At 44.0% G+C, this 27,247-nt stretch overlaps 1 protein-coding gene across 2 annotated transcripts in view; it reads left to right on the forward strand.

Moving 5' to 3' along the window:
- Positions 1-27,247, forward strand: part of POLR3A (RNA polymerase III subunit A) — a 49,115-nt gene that overhangs the window by 19,233 nt on the left and 2,635 nt on the right. Inside the window, exons 14-31 of one of the 2 annotated variants that reach the window (XM_012762459.3) lie at positions 10-148; positions 3,053-3,217; positions 9,242-9,414; positions 11,300-11,411; positions 12,151-12,269; positions 12,970-13,107; positions 14,771-14,941; positions 16,750-16,863; positions 17,813-17,848; positions 21,135-21,221; positions 21,308-21,390; positions 21,957-22,127; positions 23,171-23,264; positions 23,459-23,551; positions 24,579-24,743; positions 25,140-25,304; positions 25,507-25,638; positions 26,753-26,885. In XM_012762459.3, the coding sequence (XP_012617913.1) occupies positions 10-148; positions 3,053-3,217; positions 9,242-9,414; positions 11,300-11,411; positions 12,151-12,269; positions 12,970-13,107; positions 14,771-14,941; positions 16,750-16,863; positions 17,813-17,848; positions 21,135-21,221; positions 21,308-21,390; positions 21,957-22,127; positions 23,171-23,264; positions 23,459-23,551; positions 24,579-24,743; positions 25,140-25,304; positions 25,507-25,638; positions 26,753-26,885 (2,290 nt within the window). The remainder of the gene's footprint in view (positions 1-9; positions 149-3,052; positions 3,218-9,241; positions 9,415-11,299; positions 11,412-12,150; positions 12,270-12,969; positions 13,108-14,770; positions 14,942-16,749; positions 16,864-17,812; positions 17,849-21,134; positions 21,222-21,307; positions 21,391-21,956; positions 22,128-23,170; positions 23,265-23,458; positions 23,552-24,578; positions 24,744-25,139; positions 25,305-25,506; positions 25,639-26,752; positions 26,886-27,247) is intronic. The other variant, XM_012762460.2, reaches the window with a different exon arrangement.

Consider the following 27,247-nt stretch of genomic DNA (forward strand, 5'->3'; position numbering starts at 1 on the left):
CTCCCTCAGCCTGTCACCCTGTGGACCGGAAAGCAGATCTTCAGTGTCATCCTCAGACCTAGCGATGACAATCCAGTGAGAGCCAACCTCCGAACCAAGGGCAAGCAGTACTGCGGCAAAGGGGAAGATCTCTGTGTCAACGATTCCTGTGAGTCGAGAAACTGGGGTGTGGAGGGGGTGTGGCAGGAAAGTGAGTGGGTGGGACCATCACTTGGTGAGCAAATCGATGTTTCTCTGAGGCTTTAGGGAGGAAGTGCATTCCTCAGAAGTGTATAGCTGGTGTTTCTTCTCTCAGGTGTAATTCCCCATTTCTTTAAAAGGGTAGGGGTCATATAGACACATGATCCAGTGGTTAGAATGTTCTTCTCTAAACCTGTTTTGTCTTAAGTTACTAGTTTTTGCGAGTTAATGCAATTTGTCTCTTATTTTGTCTTTTTTTTGCCATCAACAAGGATCTTTTTTTTTTTTTTTTTGAGACAGAATCTGACTCTGTTGCCCTGGCTAGAGTCCCGTGGCGTCAGCCTAGCTCACAGCAACCTCAAACTCCTGGGCTCAGGCAATCCTTCTACCTCAGCTTCCCGAGTAGCTGGGACTACAGGCATGCACCACCATGCCTGGCTCATTTTTTCTATATATTTTTAGTTGTCCAATTGATTTCTTTCCATTTTTAGTAGAGACAGAGTCTCACTCTTGCTCAGGCTGGTCTCAAACTCCTGACCTTTAGCAATCCTCCCTTCTTGGCCTCCCAGAGAGCTAGGATTACAGGCGTGAGCCACTGCACCTGGTCAAGGAGCTTATTATTTAAGGCATATAATTTATTATTTTGTTTCCCATGGTGTGTGTTCATTGTCTTTTCTTCTTCTTCCTTTTTTTTTTAACTGTTTCTGCTGGTCAATGAGATTTTTGGTCAAATTAGAGTGAAGGAGGTACAGTCTTGAAGCAAACATTGGTAACTGTTTCTATCCCCATAGAACCTTGATCTTTAGCTTTCAAAATGATTTTAAGTAGGCATTTACAATTTATTTTCTTTAAAACTTGGTCCTTTTTTTTTTTAATCATTATTTTCCATTATAAAATAAGTTGAAACAGATCTAGATTTTCAACAGTTCTTAGAAAGACACTTAGAAGCTAATTAAAAGTTAAGCTATATAGATCATAACAAAACACGTAAAAGCTACAAAAATATTTCTGTCAGGAATTAAATACATATATTAAATACTGGACAGTGCAAAATGTTGAGATGAAGCATCAAAGGTAATGGCTGCAACCCTTACACAGTTGGAGATGGACAGTGGATGTTTCCTGAGTTATATATTTTGGAGTGTAAAATTAGAATCAGAGTGCTCCTTGTCCACCGAGCTGCAGCTGCTGGGCTTCTGCTGCTCGGGACTGGCCTGCGGGTCAGCGGTCCAGGCCTCGCTGTTCACCCCCGGCTCCCGCACCTCGGGCGCCTCTGCTTCCTCTTCTCCACTCTGCTCTGCATTGTCTTCCTCGGAACCATTGAGGGTTTTTCCAAGCTGAAGGGTTTCCATAGTTCTCTGGGTCTCTGAGACCCAAGACTCAATTCTACTATTGAGCTGCACTTCTACAGATATGGGTTCATGAGTATAATCTTCCTCCTCCTCCTCATCTTCATCGTGCTTTAAAAAAAAACACCCTTGTCATGTAAGTACTTTCTGTACGTTGTGCCAACAGGTTAGAACATTAATCCATTTAAAAACTTAATTATCTTTATTTGATTTAAAAAATTTTCTGTGAAATAATTTATTTACAGACACCTTCCTCCTCCCTTGTCCCTTCCAACCTTTACACACATCACAGAATCAACCAAACTGTTTGCCTAATCTGAAATCTGAATCCTAATTGATAAAAATTTAAACTGTTGGCACATCACACCTTAAAAGTATTTGTATTATTTTATAATTTAATTTCTAAATATACCACATGGATTTATAGTTTAATGTCTTGATTGTAATGCTCTAATAAAAAACTAGCAAAATTAGTATGAGTTATAACATGAAGGGATTTTCATCTTGTCCTTTTGCTGTATGAAGGATAATTGTTATATCATATTTGGGGGGTAATAACAGCTTTTTTGCACTATGTAAATACTAGTGGGGATTCTTCTGTACTAATAAAATGATTATTGAAAAAAAAAATGAGATTTTTGATAAGGTGATCAGGTGTAACAGGGAGAGGATTTAAATGCAAGTCGTCTGCGTCATCTGGACCAGGACAACCCCAAGTGTGGTCCGCAGACCAGTGTTGCTCCCGCGGCATCCACCGATTTCCTTTCTGGCGAGAGCTGCCGGGCTCACCCTAGACCACTATCAAGCAGTTCCTCGTCCAGTTCCTTTGAGTAACACTGATTTATAATGGAATTGCTAGGAATGCCTTGTGACTGGAAGTGGATTTCCAGGACTTTGTACTGAAGAACTGAAGTGTAGCATTTCTTTAAAGGTCAGGGTGTCTCCTGTCAACTAATGAAGAGTAAATATTTGAAGGGCACTGATTTTTCTCAGGTTTGTTCTTTTGACAGTATACTGTCTGCTCTTTAAGATATTTTGGCTTCTTGTTTTAGATTTTGTCTGTGTTTTGTCTTTTTCTAGGTCTGAATTGTGTTTTGTTGTGTAGACTATTCGTGATGGTGCTACTGTTTGTTTTCAATATTTTAGACCAATAACAAATTGCTTTACAGTCTACAAAGTGCTTTGCTGTACATGTTTCCATCTGATGTTCCAAATATTCCATAACATAAAGATGGCAAGTGCTTGGCACTGTCGTCCACAGTTCACATATGAGGAAAGCGAAAATGTCAACTAGTACATCTCAGATTTAGGACTGCAAGTTAATTAACTGTGCCTTTCATATTTTCAAAAGCTTCTAAATTTTCCTTTTTTCCCCTCAAAACAAAAAATCTTTAAAAAGAAGTTCTGTTTGTTCTGCTTTAACTTTTCACCTGGGGACATATTTTCTTAACCACCTCAAATTCATTTTGGAATGAGGCAGAGTAATAAGTCATTGTCTCAATGCATCATCATTATTCTTCCAGACGTCACCATCCAGAACAGCGAGCTGATGAGTGGCAGCATGGACAAAGGAACCCTAGGATCAGGATCCAAGAACAATATCTTCTACATTTTGCTGCGAGACTGGGGGCAGAATGAAGCTGCTGATGCCATGTCACGGCTTGCCAGGCTGGCTCCTGTCTACCTGTGTGAGTATCTCAGCATTCTCATTTTATTAGTGCAGTTTTTAGAGTTTCAGAGGTTTATATCATTTTGTTCTTTTCAGTTGTTTCATTCTCTCCCACCACCACACATACACACAGAAAAAGGTACATCTTTCAGGATAAATCATGTGTGCTTTTATTAATGAAACTAACCTAGTACCGACTGGTTTGACTACAGATTTGAACTTACTTTTCAGTTCTCTTCTCAAAATCTGCAGTAGCTCCCTATGGTCTGTCTTCTGGATAGGATTATATTATAAAAAGCCCTTCATGGGCTGCTTCCAGGATACATGTGGAAGCACCATCACCCTCTGGGCCTTCTGTGATTGGGCCATACCAGGTTACTCAGTGTTTCCCTACTATGCATTCTGTTCTGGTTCTTTTGTTTGCTCATGCTTTGAGGGTACCATGTGTCGGAGTGTTTGCATGCCAAAAATATCTTTTTTCCACTCTTATATTTGCCTGGAAATTCAATTCTAGGTTGAAAATTATTTTCTCTCAGAATTCTGAAGATATTGCTCTATTCTCTTGTAGCTTTCAGGGTTGCTGTTAATGTGTATTGCCATTCTTATTCCCCATTTTTTTTTTATTTGTATTGTTTTTTTGACTCTGGAAACTGAAAATCCTTTGTTCTTGTGAAAGTTCAGTGATATATCCTTGGTGTGAATCTTTTTTCATTCATTGTGCTAAACACTCAGTAAGCTCTTTAAATCTACAACTGTGTGTCCCTCATTTCCTGAAATTTTCCTGTGTTATTTCTTTGAAAATGTTCTCTCCTTCCTGTTCTTTCTTTTTGGAAATTGTATGTTAGAGCTTCTGGATTGATTGTCTAGTTTTTTATCTTCTTTTCCCTGTATCCATTTTTTTTATTCTAGATGCACTTTATCTTGTAACACTTCTATTGATTTTTTTTTATTTTATTTCAGCATATTATGAGGGTACAAATGTTAAGGTTACATATATTGCCCATGCTCCCCCTCCCCCCTCGAGTCAGAGCTTCAAGCATGACCATCCCCCAAACGTTGCACATCTCACTCATTATGTTTGTATATACCCATCCCCTCCTCTCTATTGATTTTTTTAAAGCTTTTCACTACTATATATTTAATTTCCAATAATATTTTTCATTATTTTTATTTGCAGATAGTGTTGTTTTTAAGACTTCCTTGCCTTGATCCCTACATACATCTTCTCTGATTGCTCTGAGATGACATACATAGTTTTATTTTATTTGCTACCTGGATTTTCTCTCTCCTTTTAGTTTCTTTTTGCTGTGCATTTGTTCTCTTCTATCTTCCGTGTTAAAGACATTCCTCAAATATCTAGTGGTCCCTGGCTATCCATTCACATTTTAGAAATGAGACCTGAAACTGATTGGAAATGCAGCTGATTGGTTTGATGGACCTCTCAGGTTCCTTGATTGAGCTGGGAGCCAGCTTTTTCCTTATTATGGGTATATAAAGTTGTATATATGTATAGGGTATCTGTGTTTTGGTACAGGCATACAATGTGAATTAATCAAATTAGGGTGATAGGTGTATCCATCACCTCAGGCATTTATCATTTCTTTGTGTTAGGAACATTCCAATTCCACTCTTTTAGTTATTGTAAAGTATACCCTAACTTATTGATTATAGTCAGTTTGTTGTACTATCAAATATTGTTCATTCTATCTACCTAACTATATTTTTGTACCCATTAATCAACCCAACTCTATCCCTACCTACATGCCACCCTTCCTAGCCTCTGGTAACCAGCATTCTACTCTCTGTCTCCATGAGATCAATTGTTCTTCTTTTTTTTTTTTTTTTTTTTTTTGAGACAGTCTCACTTTGTCACCCAGGCTAGAGTGAGTGCCGTGGCGTCAGCCTAGCTCACAGCCCTCAAACCCCTGGGCTCAAGCAATCCTGCTGCCTCAGCCTCCTGAGTAGCTGGGACTACAGGCATGTGCCACCATGGCCGGCTAATTTTTTTTATATATATATAAGAAAAGGTTGGTTTTGAACTCCTGCCCTTGAGCAATCCACCCGCCCGGGCCTCCCAGAGAGCTAGGATTACAGGCATGAGCCACCGTGCCCAGCCTAATTATTCTTATGAGTTAGAACATGTGAATTTATCTTTTGTGCTTGGCTTGTATCGCTTAACATGATGTTCTCCAGTTCCACCCATGTTGTAAAAGGCAGAATTTCATTGTTTTATGGCTATATAATATTCCATTGTATATATGTACCACAATTTCTTTATCCATTCATCCTTTAATGGACACTTAAGTTGATTCCAAATCTTGGCTATTGTGAATAGTGCTGCAATAAACACGGAAGTGCAACTATCTTTTCAATATACTCACTTCCCTTCTTTTGGATATATACCTAGCAGTGGGATTGCTAGCTTATATGATAGTTTTATTTTGACTTTTGTGAGGAACCTCCATACTGTTCTTCATAGTCATTGCGCTAATTTGCATCCCCACCAGCAGTATATGCCACATCCTCACCAGCGTTCATATTGCCTGTCTTTTTGTTAAGAGCCTTTTTAACTAGGGTGAGATTATATCTCATAGTTTTGATTTGCATTTCTCTGATTGAACTGTTGTGGCTCATTGTATATTCTAGTTATTAATCGCTTGTCAGCTGGGTGGTCTGCAAGTATTTTCTCCCAGTCTGTGGGTTGACTCTTCCCTTTTTTGATTGTTTCCTTTGCTGTGCAGAGGGTTTTTAGCTTTATGTGATCCCATTTGTTTAATTTTGCTTTGGTTGCCTGTGCTTTAGGGGTATTACTCAAGAAGTCCTTGCCTAGACCAATGTCCTGAAGTGTTTCCCCAATGTTTTCTTTTAGTAGTTTCATAGGTTTAGGTCTTAGAGTTAAGTCTTTAATGCATTTTGATTTTTGTATATGGTGAGAGATAAAGGATCTGGTTTCATTCTTCTGCATATGGGTGTTGAAGTAAGTTCACTATAGATTTGTGGATTAATTTCTGGGTTCTCAATCCTGTTTGGTCTGTGTGTCTCTTTTTATGCCAGTATCATGCCTTTTTGCTTACTGTAGCTCCGTAGTAAAATATGAAGTCAGGTAATGTGATTCCTCCAGTTTTGTTTTGTTTTTTTTGCTCAGGATGGCTTTGGCTATTCTAGGTCTTTTGTGATTCCATATAAATTTTAGATTATTTTTTCTAAAATTTAGAAAATACTATTGATTTTTATATGTTGATTTTGTATCTTGCAACTTTACTGTATTTGTCTGTCAGTTCTAATAGTGTTTTCTGGAGTTTTTAGGATTCTCTAGATACAAGATTGTATCATCCACAAATGAGTAATTGGACTTCTTCCTTTCCGATTTGGATGCCCTTTATTTCTTCTCTTGTCTGATTGCTCTAGTTAGAACTTCCAGTATTATGTTGGATAACAGTGGTGAGAGTAAGCATCCATGTCTTGTTCCAGATCTTAGAGGAAAGGCTTTCAGTTTTTCCCCATTCAGGATACTCACTATGGGTCCAGATATGTAGCTTTTATCATATTGAGGTAAGTTCCTTCTAAACCTAGTTTTTTGAGAGTTTTTATCATGAAGTGATGTTGAATTTTATCAAATGCCTTTTCAGCATCAATTGAAATGATCAATGGTTTTTGTCCTTCATTCTGTTGATATGATGTATCACATGGATTGATTTGCTTATGTAGAACCATCCGTGCATCCCTGAAATGAGTCACACTTGATCATGATGAATAATCTTTTTAATGTGTTGTTGAATTTGGTTCGCTAGTATTTTGTTGGAGATTTTTGCATCTGTGTTCATCATAGATATGGGCCTATAGTTTTCCTTTTTTGTTGTGTCTTTGTTTGGTTTTGGTATCTGGGTGATACTGACTTCGTAGAATGAGTGTAGGTGTATCCCTTCCTCCTCGATATCTTTGAATGGTTAAGTAGGATTGGTATTAATTCTTCAGGTTCTGGGCTTTTCTTTGTTTGTTTTCTTTGTTCTTTGTTGTTTATTTCTTTCTTTTTATTACTGCTTTTATTTCGCTACTTTATATTGCTTTATTCAGCTTTTAGATTTCTTCCTGGTTCAATCTTGGTAGGTTGTATGTGTCGAGGAATTTATCCATTTCTAGGTTTTCCAATTCATTGGCACATAGTTGCTCATGGTAGTCTCTAATGATTCTTGAATTTCTGCACTATCATGTCAGTCTCATGGTAGTCTCTAATGATTCTTAAATTTTTGCACTGTAATGTCTCTTTTTTCATCTCTGATTTTATGTATTTGTGTCTACTCTTTTTCTTAGTCAGCCAGCTTTTATACTGATGGACTACTAGATAGCCCTATCAGGAATGCTTTTCTCTAGGGAAGCTTAATTTCTCCAGAAATCACCTTTCCAGCCTCCATCTCCTACTCAAGGGGTAGAGACATGGCTGCTGAGATTCAGGGAGCTGGACAGGAATCAAGCTAAGGGTTCTCAACCCTAGAATATACAGGCTTTCCCTCAGTGCCCTTATTTTCAGTTGTCCCCTCTGCCTGTGCCCATTATCCTCAAATCCAGAGCCTCTGTGTTGCCATAAGGGAAACTGCCGTCTGCCAGAGGGATAAGGGCCTGAAGCCTGTTCCTTATGTAGACTTTCCATGAGGTTTCCTTGTTTCCAGCACATTCATTATCTCTAGCAGCTGCAGGACCTGGTGATCTCATTACTGAGCCTTTCCAGGCTCATTAGTCCTCTCATCTATAGACACTTTCAGGCATCCCCTTCCCAACCCCACTAAGCCAGTGGCCACTCTTCCACACACTTTATTCCTACATACTATATATTATGGTGGAGATAATGATGGCACCTCGTTCCATCAAAGGTGGAGTTTACATTGATTCCCTATTCTCTGTGTTTTGTTTTTTTTTATTTTTATTTATTTATTTATTTATTTATTTATTTTTGAGACAGAGTCTCGCTTTGTTGTCCAGGCTAGAGTGAGTGCCGTGGCGTCAGCCTAGCTCACGGCAACCTCAATCTCCTGGGCTCGAGTGATCCTTCTGCCTCAGCCTCCCGAGTAGCTGGGACTACAGGCATGTGCCACCATGCCCGGCTAATTTTTTTATATATATATATCAGTTGGCCAATTAATTTCTTTCTATTTATAGTAGAGACGGGGTCTCGCTCTTGCTCAGGCTGGTTTTGAACTCCTGACCTTGAGCAATCCGCCCGCCTCAGCCTCCCAAGAGCTAGGATTACAGGCGTGAGCCACCGCGCCCGGCTTATTTATTTATTTTTTTGAGACAGAGTCTCACTTTGTTGCCCAGGCTAGAGTGAGTGCCGTGGCGTCAGCCTGGCTCACAGCAACCTCAATCTCCGGGGCTCAGCGATCCTACTGCCTCAGCCTCCCCAGTAGCTGGGACTACAGGCATGAGCCACCATGCCCGGCTAATTTTTTGTATATATATTTTTAGTTGGTCAATTAATTTATTTCTATTTTTGGTAGAGACGGGGTCTCGCTCAGGCTGGTTTCGAACTCCTGACCTCGAACAATCCCCCCGCCTCGGCCTCCCAAAGTGCTAGGATTACAGGCGTGAGTCACCACGCCCGGCCTGATTCCCTATTCTCTGTGTTTTAACATGACTTCTGAGATGAGAAGGCAGGCAGACAATTCCGTACTATGCTCTCTTAGAGCCGGAAGTCAGATGGCTCACTTTCTGTGGCTTACTTCTCAGGCCACTCTGGAACTTAACGTCAGCTTGCTTTATAATGTAGCCAGTTAGAAACATCCTGTGTTCCCCACTGGGTGGTAAGGTCTCTGAGAGGAGTTGGTGAGTCTTAGTCATTTTGTATAACTCCCTAGGGACTGAGACAGGAAGCTATTACTTAACTAAATTGTGACAAATTCTGTGACGATACAAACGTTTTTATACTTTATACGTAAGTAGTTCGTATATAGTACAAACTATATCAAGCAGGTATAAACCGTACTAAATAGGTTTACTAAGTCTCATTTATGGCTGTCTCTTCCTGCTCTGCCTGCCAACTCTTCCACAGCTAACCGCGGGTTCTCAATTGGGATCGGTGACGTCACACCTGGCCAAGGACTGCTGAAGGCCAAGTATGAATTGCTGAACGCTGGCTACAAGAAATGTGATGAGTACATCGAAGCCCTGAACACAGGCAAGCTGCAGCAGCAGCCCGGCTGCACTGCCGAAGAGACCCTGGAAGTGAGTCTGGCCCTTTGGCTCCGGGTGCCCACTTTGTGCGTACAGTGGCTGAAACGGTGTCCACGGGGGTTGTGCTGTGAGCCACGAAGAGAAGGTGGCAAAAGTGGGCAAGTCAAGGCAGTGGTGTCTGTCCCATCTGGGCCCTGGTCTGGCTGGCCGTGCTCTCATCTCTCCTGAGGCCTCTGATAGATCCCCGCGTCCTTCCCAGCTTTCACATTCCAGGTGGCAAGAACACAGCCATCTGTTCACTCAGCCACACGGGGCTGCTCTTGTTCCGACGGCACACTTGGGCCTTCTGCAGCTGCTCTTGAGCGCTTCTGCCCTTTCTACTTTCAGCGTCCTTCAGGTGGACACGGGCACCACGGTTCTTTGAATGGGTGGGTTTTTTTTCTGGGTGTGGGGATTGGTTGTCAGTTTTTCTTGTTTTGTTTTAAGAGACAAGGTCTCACTCTGTTGTCCAGACTGGAGTACACTGGCACCATCACAGCTCACAGCAGCCTCCAACTGTTGGGCTCAAGGGATTGAATGGATGGTTTTTATAAAAGATTTGGTACAGAAGAGGGAAAATTCATGTCTAATTATCACATACCCAGTCTGCTGCCCCTCACATGTGAAGCTAGTGTAGCTGAAAGGTAGACCAGCATGGGTCAGAGGCAGCATCACCACCAGCCTCTAAGATCCCGAAATTCTTCCTCCAGCAACCAGGTCAGCAGTCTGGGTACAACAGGCTTTCTTCTGCCTCCCCTACAGTCCATAGCTCCAAGCTCTCACTTACCTGAGTGTGGAAGAAAGGCTCTTTAAGCACTGAGAAGTTTTCTGATGAAATTTTTTGAAGCAGAGAGAAACTAGAATTGTGTGAGATTTTCACCATTAGCTCCTTAATCTCACTGAGTTTGAGAGAGAGAGAGATGTTTCTCACTGATACCTACCTAGAAAATTACGTGAGGCCTTGGCAACACCAATTTTTAATGGAGCCATGACTCCTAACTGACTCAGTGTCCCAAGTTATGCATTGAGGAGTGATGGTGTGTGAATGAGCTCATGGTCCAAAATATTTCTATAGAGTCTCCTCATCACATGCTTGGCTTGTGGGAATTTAGATGTGTGTTTGACAAGAAAAAGTAGACAAAATTTATAGACAGGGCAAGCAATTCTCTTTTAGTTGATGCATATTATCTTTATACATTCACGCATGAATGCCTATGTGTATACACCTAGTTATACAACAGATACTTTGTTGTGTAGGCTACTATGCACAAAGCCATACTGTCTACTTTATGGTCCATTTAAAGGCTTTTTCAAGTTTTTATTACTAGTCAATTTTTCCCTCCCATGCTGATTTTATTTTATTTTATTTTATTTTTTTGAGACAGTCTCACTCTGTTGCCCATCCTAGAGTGCTGTGGTGTCAGCCTAGCTCACAGCAACCTCAAACTCCTGGGCTCAAGGGATCCTTCTGCCTCAGCCTCCCGAGTAGCTGGGACTACAGGCATGTGTCACCATGCCCGGCTAATTTTTTCTATATATATTTTTAGTTGGCCAATTAATATTTTTCTTTTTATAGTAGAGATGGGGTCTCACTCTTGCTCAGGCTGGTTTCAAACTCCTGACCTTGAACGATCCACTCACCGGCCTCCCAGAGTGCTAGGATTACAGGCGTGAGCCACCACACCCGGCCTCTATACTGATTTTAGAACCTTGTGAAAGTTGCACATATTTATATAGCTAGGGCATTTTGCTTCTCTAAGGCTCTGAAACCTTTCTTGATTGGAAGTCTGATATCCTGCTTCAATATTTTCAAATTCCTTTAAATGTCAAGTTGAACATTTGTAATCCACAAAGCCAGAGGACAAGCCACTGTAAATCTCTCCTTTTCTCCCGCTAGGCGCTGATCCTGAAGGAGCTCTCTGTGATCCGCGATCACGCCGGCAGCGCCTGCCTCCGCGAGCTCGACAAGAGCAACAGCCCCCTCACCATGGCCCTGTGTGGCTCTAAAGGTGCGCCTGCCCCGTCCCGTGCCTGTTGTTGCTGTGTCCTCCGCGTGGGCTGGTTCCGTTACAGGAAATGTCATAGTTATAACTTCAAGCAGGCATTTCATTTCTTTAAGGGCATATCTTTTTAAATCATAGAGACTTACTTGCATTTTAGGAAGTTTAACTCCTTTGGAAGAACTTGTTGGTAATGTGTGTGGCTTTCTGAGTTTGAGAGTGCTTTGAGCAAACTTGGTCTTTTTAAAACAAGAAGCAAACTAGGAGTTTTTTGTTGTTGTTGTATTTAGTGATGTGGCAAAAGTCTTTAATGTCATGGATGGCCCAGGCCTTTAAAGCATTAGGTTTCATGATACCGCATTCAAATTCAATACCTCTGTGCTTTTCTTATTTCTGTAAATTTATTTAATATAAGAAAATCCAGTCTGTAACTTTGATGCCTCTAGAGTCTCCTAGAAGATTCACCTGGCATTTCCCTAGCCTTTCCTCCAACCAAAACTTGCTCCCAAGCTCCTCACCCTCGCTTTGCCATTCCTGTGTTCCTGACAGCTCCATCTCGTCTTGATTATATCCCTGGACTGTGAAAAGTAAAAGACAGGGGCAGTCTCTTACTCTCCTTGGACTATAAACTTGTTGAGAATAAGGACCTTTGCTCTGTCGTATTCCTGTTTCGCCCTTCTAGTCTGCTTACACTTCAGTGAATGTGATTTTGGTAAATGAATGTTCCATTTCCTACCCATGTCTCCAGGTTCCTTCATTAACATATCACAGATGATTGCCTGTGTGGGACAGCAGGCCATCAGCGGCTCCCGAGTGCCAGATGGCTTTGAAAACAGGTCCTTGCCTCACTTTGAAAAACACTCAAAGGTGAGCAGTAGTGGATCAGGTAGAACTTCGAAGGCCTCTTTATCTAGATATCTCCTAAGGATCACAGACCTATCCAGATCAGAGACCACTGGCCACTTCATATGGAGTTTTATATATATATTTTTTTTATTTGCTATTTTATTGATATGTATTTCATATAATATTCACCCATTTAAAGTATACAGTTCAGTGACTATTAGTATATTCACAGAGTTGTGCAAACATCACCACAATCTACTTTTAGATCATTTTTAATGCCCCCAAATGAAACCCCATACACACTGGCAATGCATGGTAGTGTTTTGGAGGTGGCCAGGTCTGGCCCACAGGAAGGATGTCTGGGAGGGAGTCATTTCCCAGGGAATGGCCAAGCTGCCTCTGTCAGCACCCCTGAGGTCCATGATGGCTCACCTGCTTTGGGAGAGCAGTGCATGCTTAGGGTTCCCTTTCCTGAGCTAACTGCCTGCACTGGCACCAGCGCCAGCCCTGACGTGGGCCTCACCCTTCTGTGTCTGGTAAGGATGGTTTGTCTAAATTATTTCTGTTTTAGAAAGGGGCATATAAAACCTACCATTTAATGAGAGTATATTGGCCAGTTATTTATAGTCTAAAGGTGTGGCCAATTCTGATTTGAATGGATCTCAGAATTGTGGGGTTTGAACTTTTTTTGTTTGACTTTTCTTTTTTTCTACCTCTCTAGCTCCCGGCTGCCAAAGGCTTTGTGGCTAATAGCTTTTATTCCGGTTTGACACCAACTGAGTTTTTCTTCCACACAATGGCCGGCCGGGAAGGTCTGGTGGACACAGCTGTAAAGACAGCTGAAACAGGATACATGCAGGTAACTTGAAGAAATGTAGGCCATTAGCAACAGAGCAGGACGGGGCTCTGCGTTTTGACTGTTGCGTGTTTACACATTTTGCACATGAGCTATGATTTATCTGATCTTGGTATTTAAAAGAAAAAATTTAAAAAGGTAAATGCCCTGAACCATTAATGAACAATAAAAAAAAAAAAAGGTAGTATGTTCCAAGTCATGCCGTATACCTTGAATGATCAAGACCAGACCAGAGCCACATGTACCAAAGCTCGCCTAGGGGAGAACATGGGCATGTAATTCATTATGAATATCATTCTAATTATTTCCAGTGACCTATTCTAGTGCCTGCTGGAGGGCTTGGACATTTAAAGGGAAAGCTGCTTCCCCAGTGAGTGTGTAGCTCTAAGATAATAAGCTCTGGGCACCAGGGCTAACCTAAAGGGTTCTCTGCGCTTGTGCTTCTCAAACTTTGCCACAGAAGTACCCCTAATGACAGAGGAGTGAAAAATACGTCCTCCTGTATTCTTCCATAAGACCACAAGCAGAGGACGCTGTCTTTTCAGTCTCTAATTGTCATTTCTACTCTTTACTTCATCATTTAACTATGTCTGGGTTTTATGGGGAAAAGTTTAATGTTTTTAACTAATTACAATACCAGATAAAGTCAACACTCCAAGTTGCTGGCCCATGAACTTGGTGTGTCTTTGTGTCCTGTCTCTCCTGACTGTGGAAGAGAGAGCTTTGCAAGCTGGGAAACCAGGACAGACAGCCCAGAGATGTGACTGAGCGGGCCAGAGCAAACAAGGGTGACTAGGGTGACGGGGGAGTCAAGGTAGTAGACACTGATTTTCGTAGTCTTTCCTGCATCTGATACTTCTAATCATCTTTTGGTGAGAAATTGCCCTTCAGTGTTGAGTGTGCTGCTTTTGTCAAAAACCCAACAGACTGTGAAATGCCTTTACCACTCTTGCCATAATGTGTTTTGACTTTATTTTTCATCTTTACCTTTCTGAAGTAGAAAGTATGACTTTCCCAGAGCAGTGTGTTAACCTAGAACAAATTGGTTCTGGCATAAGAGATTTTTGTTTTGAAGTTGCCTGGAGGAAGATGTCTTTCTTTTTAATTCACTGAGCCACCATTGCAGCGCCGGCTGGAGTGTTCTGCTGGTGGACGATCCTCCCCCTAAGCAGCTTTGAGAAGTGATTGCCGCCTGCTGGTTCAGACACAATGCTGTCCCTGTTTTCTCTTCTCTCTTTCTGTCCCAGAAGAGGGCCTGTACCTGATCCTCTGTAATTCATATCGAAGTCTGTAGGAGTCCTGGCTTAAGGTCTGTTTAGAAACAAAAAGCTATTGCATTAATGTATACCTTAGGGAGAAAGAGAGAGAAGGCAGAACAGCCTAGGAAAACAGTGTTTGCAGAGTCCTTTGTGGGTGGTGGGGTTTAAATTGTGTGTATTCTGTAAAGTGCTGGAGGCTGGAGCATATTCTAAATCCCACTGCACAGGCTAGTGAGGCACTCACAGTCTTGTCTTGGGGCAAGGGGACTCTTTAAAGGGTTTCTACTAAAGGAATTTTATGTGATTAAGTTGTTTGTAACCTTGAAACTTTGAGTTGCAAACTTCATCCTCTGCACATGTGACTAGTCTTCTCAAAGCAGCTGAGCTTTCTCCTCCTTTTCCTTTAGAGAAGGCTTGTAAAATCCCTTGAAGATCTTTGCTCCCAGTATGATTTGACAGTCCGAAGCTCTACCGGTGATATTATCCAGTTCATTTATGGCGGTGATGGCTTAGATCCTGCAGCTATGGAAGGAAAAGATGAACCTTTGGAGTTTAAAAGGGTTCTGGACAACATCAAAGTAAGATTTATTATCCTATCTGGAGTTAGAGTGTTTTTGAGGATGTTTCTTTACAGTAGAGGTACCATTTGGAATATCATTTACAGTTAATACTTCAGTCATATCTATCCAAGCACTGGATTAATGTCTTTTATCTTTATGTTACTCTGTATAATCTTTCAATATTAAAAGGAAAAAATTATTAATTGGAAGTTAATTGGTAGTAATCGAATGCTAATAGAAGAGGGCTTTGGTTTCCCTCTGTGTCTAAGTAGAGACCAGTTTTATAAGTCATAGATAATGAAAACCAGGCACATTTCACATACTTTAACTGGGAATATAATTTGGAGCAACCTTTTTGGAGGGTAGTGTGACAATATTGATCTGAATTTAAATGCATGTCCCTTTTGACCCAATAGTTCCACTTATAGGATAGGAATTTGCCCTCCAGAAATGGTCTAAATATGCCAAGAATGTTTTTTCCAGGTTGTTTGCAGTAGTGGCAAATCATCAATAGAGAACAGGTCAAATATAACAGTCTGTCCATACAAAAGAATAATAATGCACCCATTAAAACATTTGGAAAATCCCACAAGCTTGAGGAGTGGGAGAGTATTTTTGCTCTTGAAATGTTTAGGGCTTTTTAAATAACAATCATATATATATATATATATTTTTTTTTATTTCGGCATATTATGGGGGTACAGATTTTAAAGTTTCAATAAATGCCCATTTTCCCCCCTCCCCCCACAAGTCTGAGCCTCCAGCATGTCCATCCCCCAGATGGTGCACATCTCACTCATTATATATGTATATGCCCGCCCCCCTCCCCCCTCCCACCTGCCCAATACCCTGTTACTGTAGTACCTATGTGACCATTTAGGTGCTGTTCAGTTATAATCTTATATTTTTAATGCAAATCTGTGGTGAGGTGAAGGTTGGGAAGTACAGGAACAACACCAGCTGAATACCCAGAAGTCTATGTAGGATCGAGTATCAGTTTAGCCGATTTTCACCTTCCTGTGAAAGACAGAGTCCATGATATGTTATGTTGGGTTTTTTTGAGACAGAGCCTCACTCTATCACCCCAGGTAGAGTGCAATGGCACCATCATATTAATAGCTCATTGTAGGCCAGGCGAGGTGGCTCACACCTATAATCCTAGCACTCTGGGAGGCCGAGGCAGGAGGATTGCTTGAGGTCAGGAGTTCGAGACCAGCCTGACCAAGAGTGAGACCCTGTTTCTACTAAAAATAGAAAGAAATTAGCCAGACAACTAAAAATAGAAAAAAATTAGCTGGGCATGGTGGTGCATGCCTGTAGTCCCACCTACTCGGAAGGCTGAGGCAGGAGGATCTCTTGAGCCCAGGAGTTTGAGGTTGCTGCAAACTAGGCTGACGCCACAGCACTCTAGCCTGGGTAACAGAGCGAGACTCTGTCACCCCACAAAAAAAGAAAAATAGCTCATTGTAACCTCAAACTCCTGGACTCAAACTATAAGTGCACACCGCCACACCCAGCTAATTTTTCTATTTTTAGTAGAGACAGGGTCTCGCTGTTTCTTGCTCAGACTGCTCTCAAACTCCTGAGCTCAATCAATCCTCCCACCTCAGCCTCACAGAGTGCCAGGATTACAGGCGTGAGCCACCATATCTGCCCCATGATATATTTTGAAAGAAAAATCACAATATTGTGATTGTGATTACAATCACAAAAGCTAAAAGCTCACTCTGGGTAAGGTCATTTTATCTCTTTTGAGTTTTCTCATCTACTACTGCCCCCTTTTCCATCTCTCACACTCATAACTCAATTTCCTTTTACTACTCGAGGCAGTCTTCCCGTGCCCAAGCGAGCCTGCTCTCAGTAAAAACGAACTGATCCTGACCACTGAGTCCATTATGAAGAAGAACGAGTTCCTCTGCTGCCAGGACAGCTTCCTGCAGGTAAACTCCTCAGGGTGGTGGTGACCGCACCCAGCTTGGCTGTCACAGAGAGCTCTATTTGCCAAGTGCCAAGCAGGTGGATTTTATAAGCTGGGGGTTTTGTTTGTTTTTTAACATATTATGGTTCCTTTGGTAAAAAGTTCAGAAATGGCCAAGGCAAAAATCTCACTAGGCTACATGAAGAATTTATCTCATGTCTTTCTTAGTTTGTGTCTTTCACATAAGCATCTCCCTGTTAGAGGAAACACGCTTTAGAGAACTGGTTTTGTTTAGGCCCTATCCCTGACACCAGCCTACTGCCCACTTTCTTACCCAGTGGACCGACTCTGCCCTGTCATTTTGAATCCCAGTAACTGTTAGTAGGCCTAGCATTGTTTTAATCGCATGTATGTTAAATTGCTGGCACTTTTAACATATTATGGATGAGAAATCCATTAAGTCAGCCTTCCTTGTTCTTCCAGGAAACTATTAGCCTTGATACCCTCTTGAGGTTTTTTTGTTCAGTTTGTGTTTTGTTTTCATAATTGCACTGACCTGCTCAAACAGCTCCTTCATGTTTATGATCATGGTTAGGAGCAAAAGCAAAGGGGTACAGAAATCAGTCAATGGTTTCCTCTGGTTGAAAATTCAAATGCAGCTCAAGATTAGCAGGCCAAGGAAGAATGTATCCTTTTCAGTATACCAAAAATACAAACAGTAAGTGAAGCTTACGTTAGAAAGTTGTCTTTAAGGATCTCCTCATTCCTTCCATGCATGTGTTGAAGTGTGAAAGGTAAAAGAGTCTTCCAGATTTTAATTTAATTTACAATCACTTGTATGGCTAGGCCTTTCGTTTTGTTTTTCTTCCATAGAGGTTTTCTTCCCCTTTTTTAAAAAACAAATTAGAGTTGTGATTTGGTTTTTCTCCATGATTATGTTTCCTTATTTATTTTTCTGTTTATCCTCAAAGACCTTAACTAAGACAGGTTACGAGACATATAACGAGGTACTGTGCCTAGCATGCTGTGCATGCGACTCCAGCAGCACGTAGCTGTTTGCCAGCACCGGAGACGACGAGTTTCTGTCCCAGTCCTGGCAAACACGGCTTCGCTTTGGACTGGTTCCTTTCTTGCCCTTGACAGGGTTTAACAGGTGACTTCCTGCCCAGCAGTATTTGTTTATTCACTGAGCACTTGTTTGGCCCTCACCATATGTCCCCCAGTCTGCAGATCCTGAGGACGCAAGGCTCACAGAACATGTCCTTGCTGCCAGTAGCTCACAGCTTGATGAGCTCAGATTTGTCGAGAGGGTCTAACATCCGCCGGCCGGCGCAGATTTGTCTGAGCCCGGGAATCATTCTCCAGCTCTAGCCTAGAGCTGAGGCGACAGAGGCAGCTCCTAAGTGGCACTGAGTCCTGGCCTCTGCCAGAGGCTGATGCCCATGCTCACGGACATGCTGTGGGGTGTGAGAATCTAACTACTGGTTAATAGTGTGATTAATTGCCTGCCAGTTGTCATGTTGTACGAGTTCCCTCTAGTATGCATGGGTTGATTCAGTCTGGATTTTTAGTAGCTTGTTTCAGTTTTCATTTCTACCAAGTGTGCTTTTTTTTATTTTTTTTTTTTAAACCTAACTTCCAGAATCTTTGTGTAGGGAAAGTCATTTCTTTCCACAAGCCCACTAGAAACACGTACAATAGTGTAGCAGCTGAACTATCATTGCCGGTGCCTGAGCTGGTGGATGGTTCTAGGTGTGTACTCTTTTCACTCCATGTGTGTGCAGAGTTCCTCACAGGTGAAAGTCCCCTGGCTCTGCATGGCCTTGGGTTCTGCTCCTGTTTCCTGTGCCAACAGGTAAGGCAGCCTTTAACACTGGTGATGAAATGGCAGCACCTGCACCAAGAAGGCTTTCAGGAGCTTTCTCTAAAGGACCCAGCCACAGCTGGACAAGTAGGCAGGGGGGGAGAAAACCACTAATGTGGCAGAGGCCCCTTGCACTGAGTGCTAGAAGGAAAATTCAGTGGCAGTGAACGTGAATGGCTTTGAGCATTGGCGCAGTTAGGCAGAGTTGAGCTGGGACAGATTGTTCCACTGCACTCTCCAGTTTTATTTTTCACCTCTGGTTTGCAGTAGCTGACTGTATGTAAAAATGTGGTCTCAGACTCATAATTAATAAGTGAGTCTGGGAAGTTTCTCTTTAAAAAGAGCCTCTTATGAGTTTTCAATCTCTTGTGAGTTAATAAAAGTCCTTTTTGTATAGAACAATGGCTGAGCTGCAGGGTGACCCTCCGTGTGTCTCTACGCTTTCTCGGTGGGAAGAAAGAATTGGCCAACAGGGTAGCCATGAGAAAGCCTTGTTCGTGGAAACAGGACAGGCAGGGTGTGGTGGATGCCACACCAGGTAGCCTTTTGGCCCCCTGGGTTCCTAGGAGACAGAATGAATTTCCCAGTGAGCGAAGATGACATCATAGAAACCCCTGCTCAGAGAGCAGACTTTGGAGAAAGAATTTGTGTGGAGAGGCCTTTTGCCTTGATCAAGCCCCTGACCTCATTCAGAACAGCGCCCCCCACTGTAGGAGATTGGGTAATGCCATGCAGCCTCACAGGGAGGTCTCTCCTACCTGGGCAGCAGCTGGTTGGGAAAGGCATGAGACCATGTGGATGCAGATGCTAAGGCTATTTAAATAAAAACATAAAAGTTCTACTGTTTTGCTTTCAGAAAAGCTAGTAACTAGAAATTGCTAGACAGTCAGAGGAAGCCAACAAGATTTATTTTTGCAAAGTTCGGATAGAATGAGACTACAAAGTCTTAAGCTCTCTATAGGTACCTTGTAGGATTTTATTTTTGCAGAAGTAGGCTTCTGGCTCCGGCTTAGGCATTTTCAGCAGTGTGCTAGGATGAGTGGACACTGGGCAGGGTGTGCTGGCCTTTTCCCTGGGGGCCCCTCAGCCTACCCTGGAATCAAGAAAGAAGACCCCATGAGGCTTCTCAGCCACCACAGTATGCAGTCTGCCCTCACACCAGCCTGCTCATCCTCCCGTGTGTGTGGTCTGTCCCCAGACATCCACACAGAGCAGTTGGATGCCTGCAGTTGGCCAGCCTGCCAGTCAAGCTCACTGCCAGCGTGATTTGTCCAAAATCATCGAAGGAAATTGTATTTCTGGGAGGCTGCTGAAGGGAAGGGTGGTCTGTCTATCCACTCTTCCTCATTTTCTTAAAAACCATCCCTGGGTCACAGCAGAGGAGGCGATTGCCAGCTCCCCGGGCTGCAGTATAATGGTCTCTGAAGGACTGTGCTGCGGGTGACGCGTGCCATCATTGCACCCTGGGGAGAGCACCCTGGGCAGTGCTCCAGACCCAGTCCTAGAGCGCTTGACGACTGACCCACTGTGAGCAGGGTCAGTGCTCAGAGTGCTCCTCTGTAGGTGCTCCCTCCCCGTGAGCACTTCCCAGGGCGGTGCTGGCTGATCCTGGTTTTAGGAGAGACGATGGGCTGAGCGTATCTCAGGGACATGCTGTAAATTGTCAAACAGATAGGTTTTACCCTGTGAGTGGTGGCCAGGAAATGTAGAGTCAGGTCTGTGGTCCCTGTAGTCGATCCCCTGCCTGATGTACTTTCCACTCCTTCCTGACTCCACTTTGTCAGCATCTGGGGGTTCCGAGTGCTGTTTTCAAGTACAGAAGGGATAGCATATATGCGAATGTTCCACACCTGTCTTTTGAGAGTGATTTCTGGGAACCCTCACCAAGTTCTGATGGCGTGTGGGAAGGCAGCGAGGCAGCGAGGCGCTGGCCTGGGGGAGGGGTCACAATCAGAGGCAGGGGTCAGAGGGGGAGGGAAGCTGGAACTGGGGAGTGTTTTCTTTGGAATGAAGGTAAGTGCAAAGCATGTGTTTGAAGTGCATGTAGGGTCTACAGAGCTATCCTATAATCAATCTAGAGAAGAAAAGTATAAATGGCAGAGTGATTCCTGTTCTGAACTGTGTTAATGTAGACTTTGTGGCATGAGGGGAGAGCAAGAAAGGAGGCCGTGGATAGCACCACGAGAGCAGGCGGAGTAGGCCTTAGAGACAGCTTAACCAATGGAGTGTGTGCCTAGGGTGTAGACCATGCGGTGTGTTCCTTGAAAAACTACTTTGTAATAGAACCAATATCTACACTGTATCCTTTATACTGTAATTGCCACTAAAATACGATGGACTCATCATATATTACTAAAGTTTATGAAATGAATTATGTCACCTGAATGACTGAGAAACATACAACTGATGTTTGCTGTTTAATCTTTCAGGAAATAAAAAAGTTCATTAAGGGGGTTTCTGAGAAGATCAAGAAAACCAGAGATAAATACGGCATCAATGATAATGGCACAACAGAGGTAACGGCGTCCCCAGATGTGCTGGGACTCGGGGGAGGTGGCAGGTGCCGCAGCCCTAACTCTGCCCCCGGCTTGTGTTCCTCCAGCCCCGGGTGCTGTACCAGCTGGACCGAATCACCCCCACCCAAGTGGAAAAGTTTCTGGAGACCTGCAGGGACAAGTACATGAGGTAGGGGTGCTGACTGCCCTTGACTGCCGGGCATTCACACAGGTCCTGCATGTCCTTTCTCCTTCCCCCTGGGGACAAATCCTGGATCTGTACCACTTATTAACTGCCAGTATTTGAGCAGATCTGTCACCTCTTGTCTAGGGACTCCAGTGGGTCACTAGGCTGAATGCTCTAAGATGTGGAAATAATTGCATACAAATTTCCTAATGTCTTCTCTCCATAGAGAAACTGTCAGTAAATTTGGCAGATGCCAGCTGTTCTGTCCACCCTCAGTTTGTTAGCAGACACTTAGATCTTTTCCAGGCAGCAGACATCACGTGCTGACCACGAGTAGCCACGTAGAATTCAGTGGCATTGCTGCCCCCTCTGTGACCATCCCTTCCCCCGTCTGTGGCGGACTCTTCCTCTGTCACAAACACAGCCTGGCCCGTTGCCTATTCCTTCCTGACCCTAGTGGCATCTGTGTTTTTTTCTGTTGAAAGTTGATAACCAGAAGCCTCTCCCCAGCAGTTGTGCTGGACTTTTCTTTGTCGTGCTGGATTCTCATCCACGCCTTTTCCTTCTAGGGCACAGATGGAGCCCGGTTCCGCAGTGGGCGCGCTCTGTGCCCAGAGCATCGGCGAGCCAGGCACCCAGATGACCCTGAAGACTTTCCACTTCGCAGGCGTGGCCTCCATGAATATCACCCTGGGCGTGCCCCGGATTAAAGAGATCATCAACGCGTCCAAGGCCATCAGGTGCCTGGCTTCATCGCCCTCTTATTCTCACACGCACCTGTCGTGTTTCCTGAGATACAGGGATCCTCGTGTCACATGCATGCATGCAATACTCTGATGGCACGGTGTCTCACACTTTCAGAGGTGTGCTTGCTATGTTAATCATATTTTAGCTTTCAAAAAAGCCACTCAAGAAAAATAAGTTGAAACTGGATACACCCAAAATGGAAGTAATGTTTTTTTATGGCCACAAGTCATATGAAAGAGAGAAAATGTGAAAAATGACTGGAAAAATTAGAGCAATGTGTCAGTGGAGGTTTTATCCCTTTACTGTCGTTATTTCCAGCCTGCCTAGGTCTGACTGACATGTCTGCCACTTGGCCCGTGGCCATATTCTGTGACACGCCACCCCCACCCCATGATTTCATGATAGGATTTGTCATTGATCTGAGGCTGGAAGAATCAGAAATACATTACAGTGCCTTTGATGACAAAAAGGCATGATTTAACAACATTAAGCGAAAGAGTGCTGCACTTGGTTGTAGAACAGCAGCTGCCGATGATGGGGGGGGTGCAGGGGCTCTGCCTGCCACCGCCGGGCTGGTCAGCCCAGTCCCAGGAGCGTGTATTCCCAGGACCTTGTCTAGAACAGTGAGGACAGAAGCTGACAGCTAGTGGAGGTACTCCTAGAGAAGAAGTGATGGGGAGCAGGGGGATGAGGGAAGTTGTGTTATTTAAAGGTCCATTTACTCAGGGAACAGAACTAAAATAACTGCTTGTTAGGACCAAAGAGAAAGAGATAAGGCTCACTTTGTAAGGAAAAATTTTCTGAAAGCCTTTTCATTCACTTATGGAGTAGGTTACCTGGGGAGCTCCAAAAATAGTAACTCTGAGTGAGAATGCACGTGAAGCCCTTAGTAGCGTGCCTGTCACACACAGCAAATGCTACATCAATCGCAGGTGCTATTAACGTTAGAATTTAAATGGCGCTTGGATTTAACAAGCAGTGGTCCTCACACAGGCTCACCCCTTGTGCTAGAATCCCTCTACCTTTGCTCCCACAGCACTCCGATCATCACAGCACAGCTGGACAAGGACGACGACGCCGACTATGCTCGCCTCGTGAAAGGGAGGATTGAGAAAACCCTCTTGGGAGAGGTAGGAAGACATTTCTGTTGATAGCAAGAAAACCAACTCAGCAGTGGTTCAGAGAGGTGTTAAAAACCAGCTGCAGGGGACTGACCCATCAGTCATGTCCATGCTATTCTAGCTCTTCAAAAAAGGCAAGCAGTTGTCTACTGTTAGCAAAGGGGAAAGTGACTAATTAACACTCTGATCTTTTGGCATGGCAGATTTCAGAGTATATCGAGGAAGTGTTTCTGCCTGACGACTGCTTTATTCTCGTCAAGCTCTCCCTGGAACGGATCAGACTTCTGAGACTGGAAGTGAGTCACGTAATTAAATGTGTGGAGGAAGTCATCCTGTGAGTCCCAAGATAGGTGCTGGTAAACTCGGGCACGAGCTGAGCGAGACAGCGGAAGCATTGCAGAGGAAGGCTTTGTTTGCTTTCTGGTTTTTGGGATCCGGTTGTCCCCTCACATTTTCTCTTTCTAAACCTGACTGACATAGATATGGCCATCAAAAAACATGCAAGAAATAAGTTGAAATTTTGTGCACGACACAGCACCAGTTCACTGTGACACAGTATTGTGATAACTGGTCTCCTTGTCCACATTCCCAGTGTCTGGAAGGACCCTAGGCTGGCTGTGCCTTGCTCATGTGTGGTTCCACAGCACCTGGCTGGTTTGGGGAATGTTTTCAGACGGGGTGGTTAACCTGGTTTCTTACATTGGCATTCATGGGGAGGTCACGGTTGAAAGACTATCAGCCTTTCTCACAGACGCACTGAATGTAGGGTACATACTGAGAAACTTCGTGTGTTCCCCATGTGAGAGTTGACTCTGAAATTAAGCAGCCAGATCTTGAGTTGGGGGATTTCTGTAGCCTGTCTTTTGCTACCTACCTTGTGGCTCTTTCACCAGAAGAGCTGAGCAGCAGCTAGGAACATAGCACAGGAGCAATCGTGGCAGTGTCAGATAAGGGAGCAGCTCCATTGAAGCCTGCGTAGCCCTGCCCACCACCTGCAGCCTCCCTCGGCTTACCGCAGACGCTGCCTGTGCTCTCATGAATCGAGCGTGGATTCTCAGTGGGGCAAATATTCATTCTTTAGGGGTGAAGAAAATCTAGTCTTTTCGTGCATAAAGCACAGATATACATAGAGTACATAAACAGACCTGTACTGTATCTGCCACATTAAAGTTTCATAGTAGGGGTGGGTTAGGAAAAATGACTTTTTAGTCATTTAGAGGTCTTTTTAGACCTCTTAGATAATAATGAAGTAAAGGGTGAAAAACAATGGAATGAAAACCTTCAGACCTTGGTCAGTAACGCCCACGCGTGGCCACGTTGCAGGTGAACGCTGAGACGGTGCGGTACTCCATCTGCATGTCAAAGCTGCGCGTGAAGCCCGGCGACGTGGCTGTCCACGGCGAGGCCGTGGTGTGTGTCACGCCCAGGGAGAACAGCAAGAGCTCCATGTACTACGTGCTGCAGTTCCTGAAAGAGGATCTCCCCAAGGTGAAACAAGCCATTTCTAATGGAGACATAGCATTTACATTTACCTGCCGTGTGAACACCCACCAGCGGTGTTCTTTTGGAACATCAATGGGAACTTTGTCATTTAGTCCCGTTTCTCCTGGGCCTCATCCCTGGGGAATCAGTCAGATTTTTTTTTCTGCTTGGCACTGCCACAGCAACTTTACCTGTTAGATTCCTCTGTGTTCTGCCATAAAATCGATGTTAGAATGACACACAGTCCCCTGAACTTCTATTCTCCAAACCCCAAAAACAGCCCACAGGCACTCTTAGGTCTGATGCATCACTGATGACCACTGCTGAGAGCTGGGGGTGATCCAGGTGACAAGCCAGGGCCTGGCACACCAGCCCTCACAGCCTCTGTGTCTCCGAATCCAGGTGGTGGTGCAGGGCATCCCCGAGGTGTCCAGGGCTGTCATCCACATCGACGAGCAGAGCGGGAAGGAGAAGTACAAGCTGCTGGTGGAGGGGGATAACCTGCGCGCAGTCATGGCCACGCACGGCGTGAAGGGCACCCGCACCACCTCCAACAACACCTACGAGGTACGCTCAGCCCATGGGCTCACCTGCAGGCCCTCAGCTGGTTCCTGGCACGCATCTCTGACATTTCCATTTACTCTGGGTCTACTACTAACATTTGCCCACCAATTCATTTTTGAAAAGTGGCACGGGGTTTGCTTTGAACCTGCAGGGCAGAGGGAGGAAGTAGAAGGGGCTGCTTCCACTCATCCCTGGCTCCCCATAGGTGGAGAAAACTCTGGGCATCGAGGCTGCCCGGACAACCATCATCAATGAAATCCAGTACACGATGGTGAACCACGGCATGAGCATCGACAGGAGGCACGTGATGCTGCTCTCCGACCTGATGACCTACAAGGTGCGTGGGCAGGGAGGCGCCTGGCTGCCTGGACATCCCCAAATTCACTTTCAGGAGAGTGATGCTGGGGAGCTTCTGACGTATGTAGAAAACACTGTCACCATCACCCAAAAACCAAAGCATGGTGGTTGGGCTGTGTGTTATGGTAAAATCCCGATATGAGCATTGCAAACCCATGGCAGCCTCCCTGCAGCTGGTGGAGTGAAGAGAGAGCTGGAGCATGGTTTTGTCCTTGTTCTGTTATCCTGAAGCAAAATGAGGCATTGCCAAAAACCCAGATTCCCATGGCAAGCCGAGGTGCTTCTCTCTTATTAAACCCCTTCATCACACTTCTGTAACCATTTCCAGGGAGAGGATAAGTTAACACGATCTAAAGCGGGGTTGAGGGGGATGCTGAGGTTGGTTGGTTCGTTGGGTTTTTTTCCTCTCTTCCCCAAAAGTGTATTTTCTTCTGGCGGTGCCATAGAGCAGCAGGTTTTCATGCAGCCTCCCGAAACACGCCTGTGGTATGTTACAGAATGTTTAGAAACCAGGTGAGGGAAATGGCCGGTTCCCTACCACCCTGAAGCAAAGGCTATCAGGTTTAAGTCTGTCTTTTAAGTTTGTTTGTTTTGTTTTGTTTTGTTTTGTTTTGTTTATTTATTTATTTATTTATTTATTTATTTATTTATTTTTTTGAGACAGAATCTCATTCTGTTGCCCGGGTTAGAGTGCCCTGGCATCAGCCTAGCTCACAGCAACCTCAAACTCCTGGGCTCAAGCGATCCTTCTGCCTCAGCCTCCTAAGTAGCTGGGACTACAGGCATGTGCCACCATGCCCGGCTAATTTTTTCTATAAATTTTTGGTTGGCCAATTAATTTCTTTCTATTTTTAGTAGAGACGGTGTCTTGTTCTTGCTCAGGCTGGTTTTGAACTCCTGACCTTGAGCAGTCCGTCCACCCCGGCCTCCCAGAGTGCTAGGATTACAGGCGTGAGCCACCTCGCCTGGCCCTAAAGTTGTGTCTTGAACAGCTGCTTGACTGCTTTTTGTTTATTGAGGGAATGCATAGTGCTTCGGTTTTAAGCTTTTTACAAGTGGCATGAGCACCACTTTGACATTCTCCCTTGACGCAGGGTGAAGTCCTGGGCATCACCAGGTTCGGCCTGGCCAAGATGAAGGAGAGCGTGCTGATGTTGGCTTCTTTTGAGAAGACAGCCGACCATCTCTTTGATGCTGCCTACTTTGGGCAGAAGGACTCAGTGTGCGGTAGGTTTGATGTTTCTAGGAGCAGCATTAAAGGCCTTTATTGTGTACAACTCAGACCACGGCTAGGCTTCCAGAGGGTGAACAAAACCGAGTAGGCAGAGCATTTATTTCTTTCAAGAATAAAGTCACAGATGACAGAATTGGACTGATGGATCTTTTATCTCCAAGGCCTGACTATAGCAGCCTGCATCCCCCAACATCCGTTAGAAGATTTTTCTCTGTCAGTACAGATGGTTTTTGGTCCATGAAGAAAAGCGTGGCCCTGGGCATGTAGGAATTTCTCTAGTCCTGGGCGTTGTGGTCAGCCACACTGATCCTGACCCTCTGTGTGACGCCAGGGCTCAGCGCAAGAGGCAGCATCG

Source organism: Microcebus murinus, chromosome 14 (genome assembly GCF_040939455.1).
Source record: "Microcebus murinus isolate Inina chromosome 14, M.murinus_Inina_mat1.0, whole genome shotgun sequence".
Taxonomy (NCBI): Eukaryota; Metazoa; Chordata; class Mammalia; order Primates; family Cheirogaleidae; genus Microcebus; species Microcebus murinus.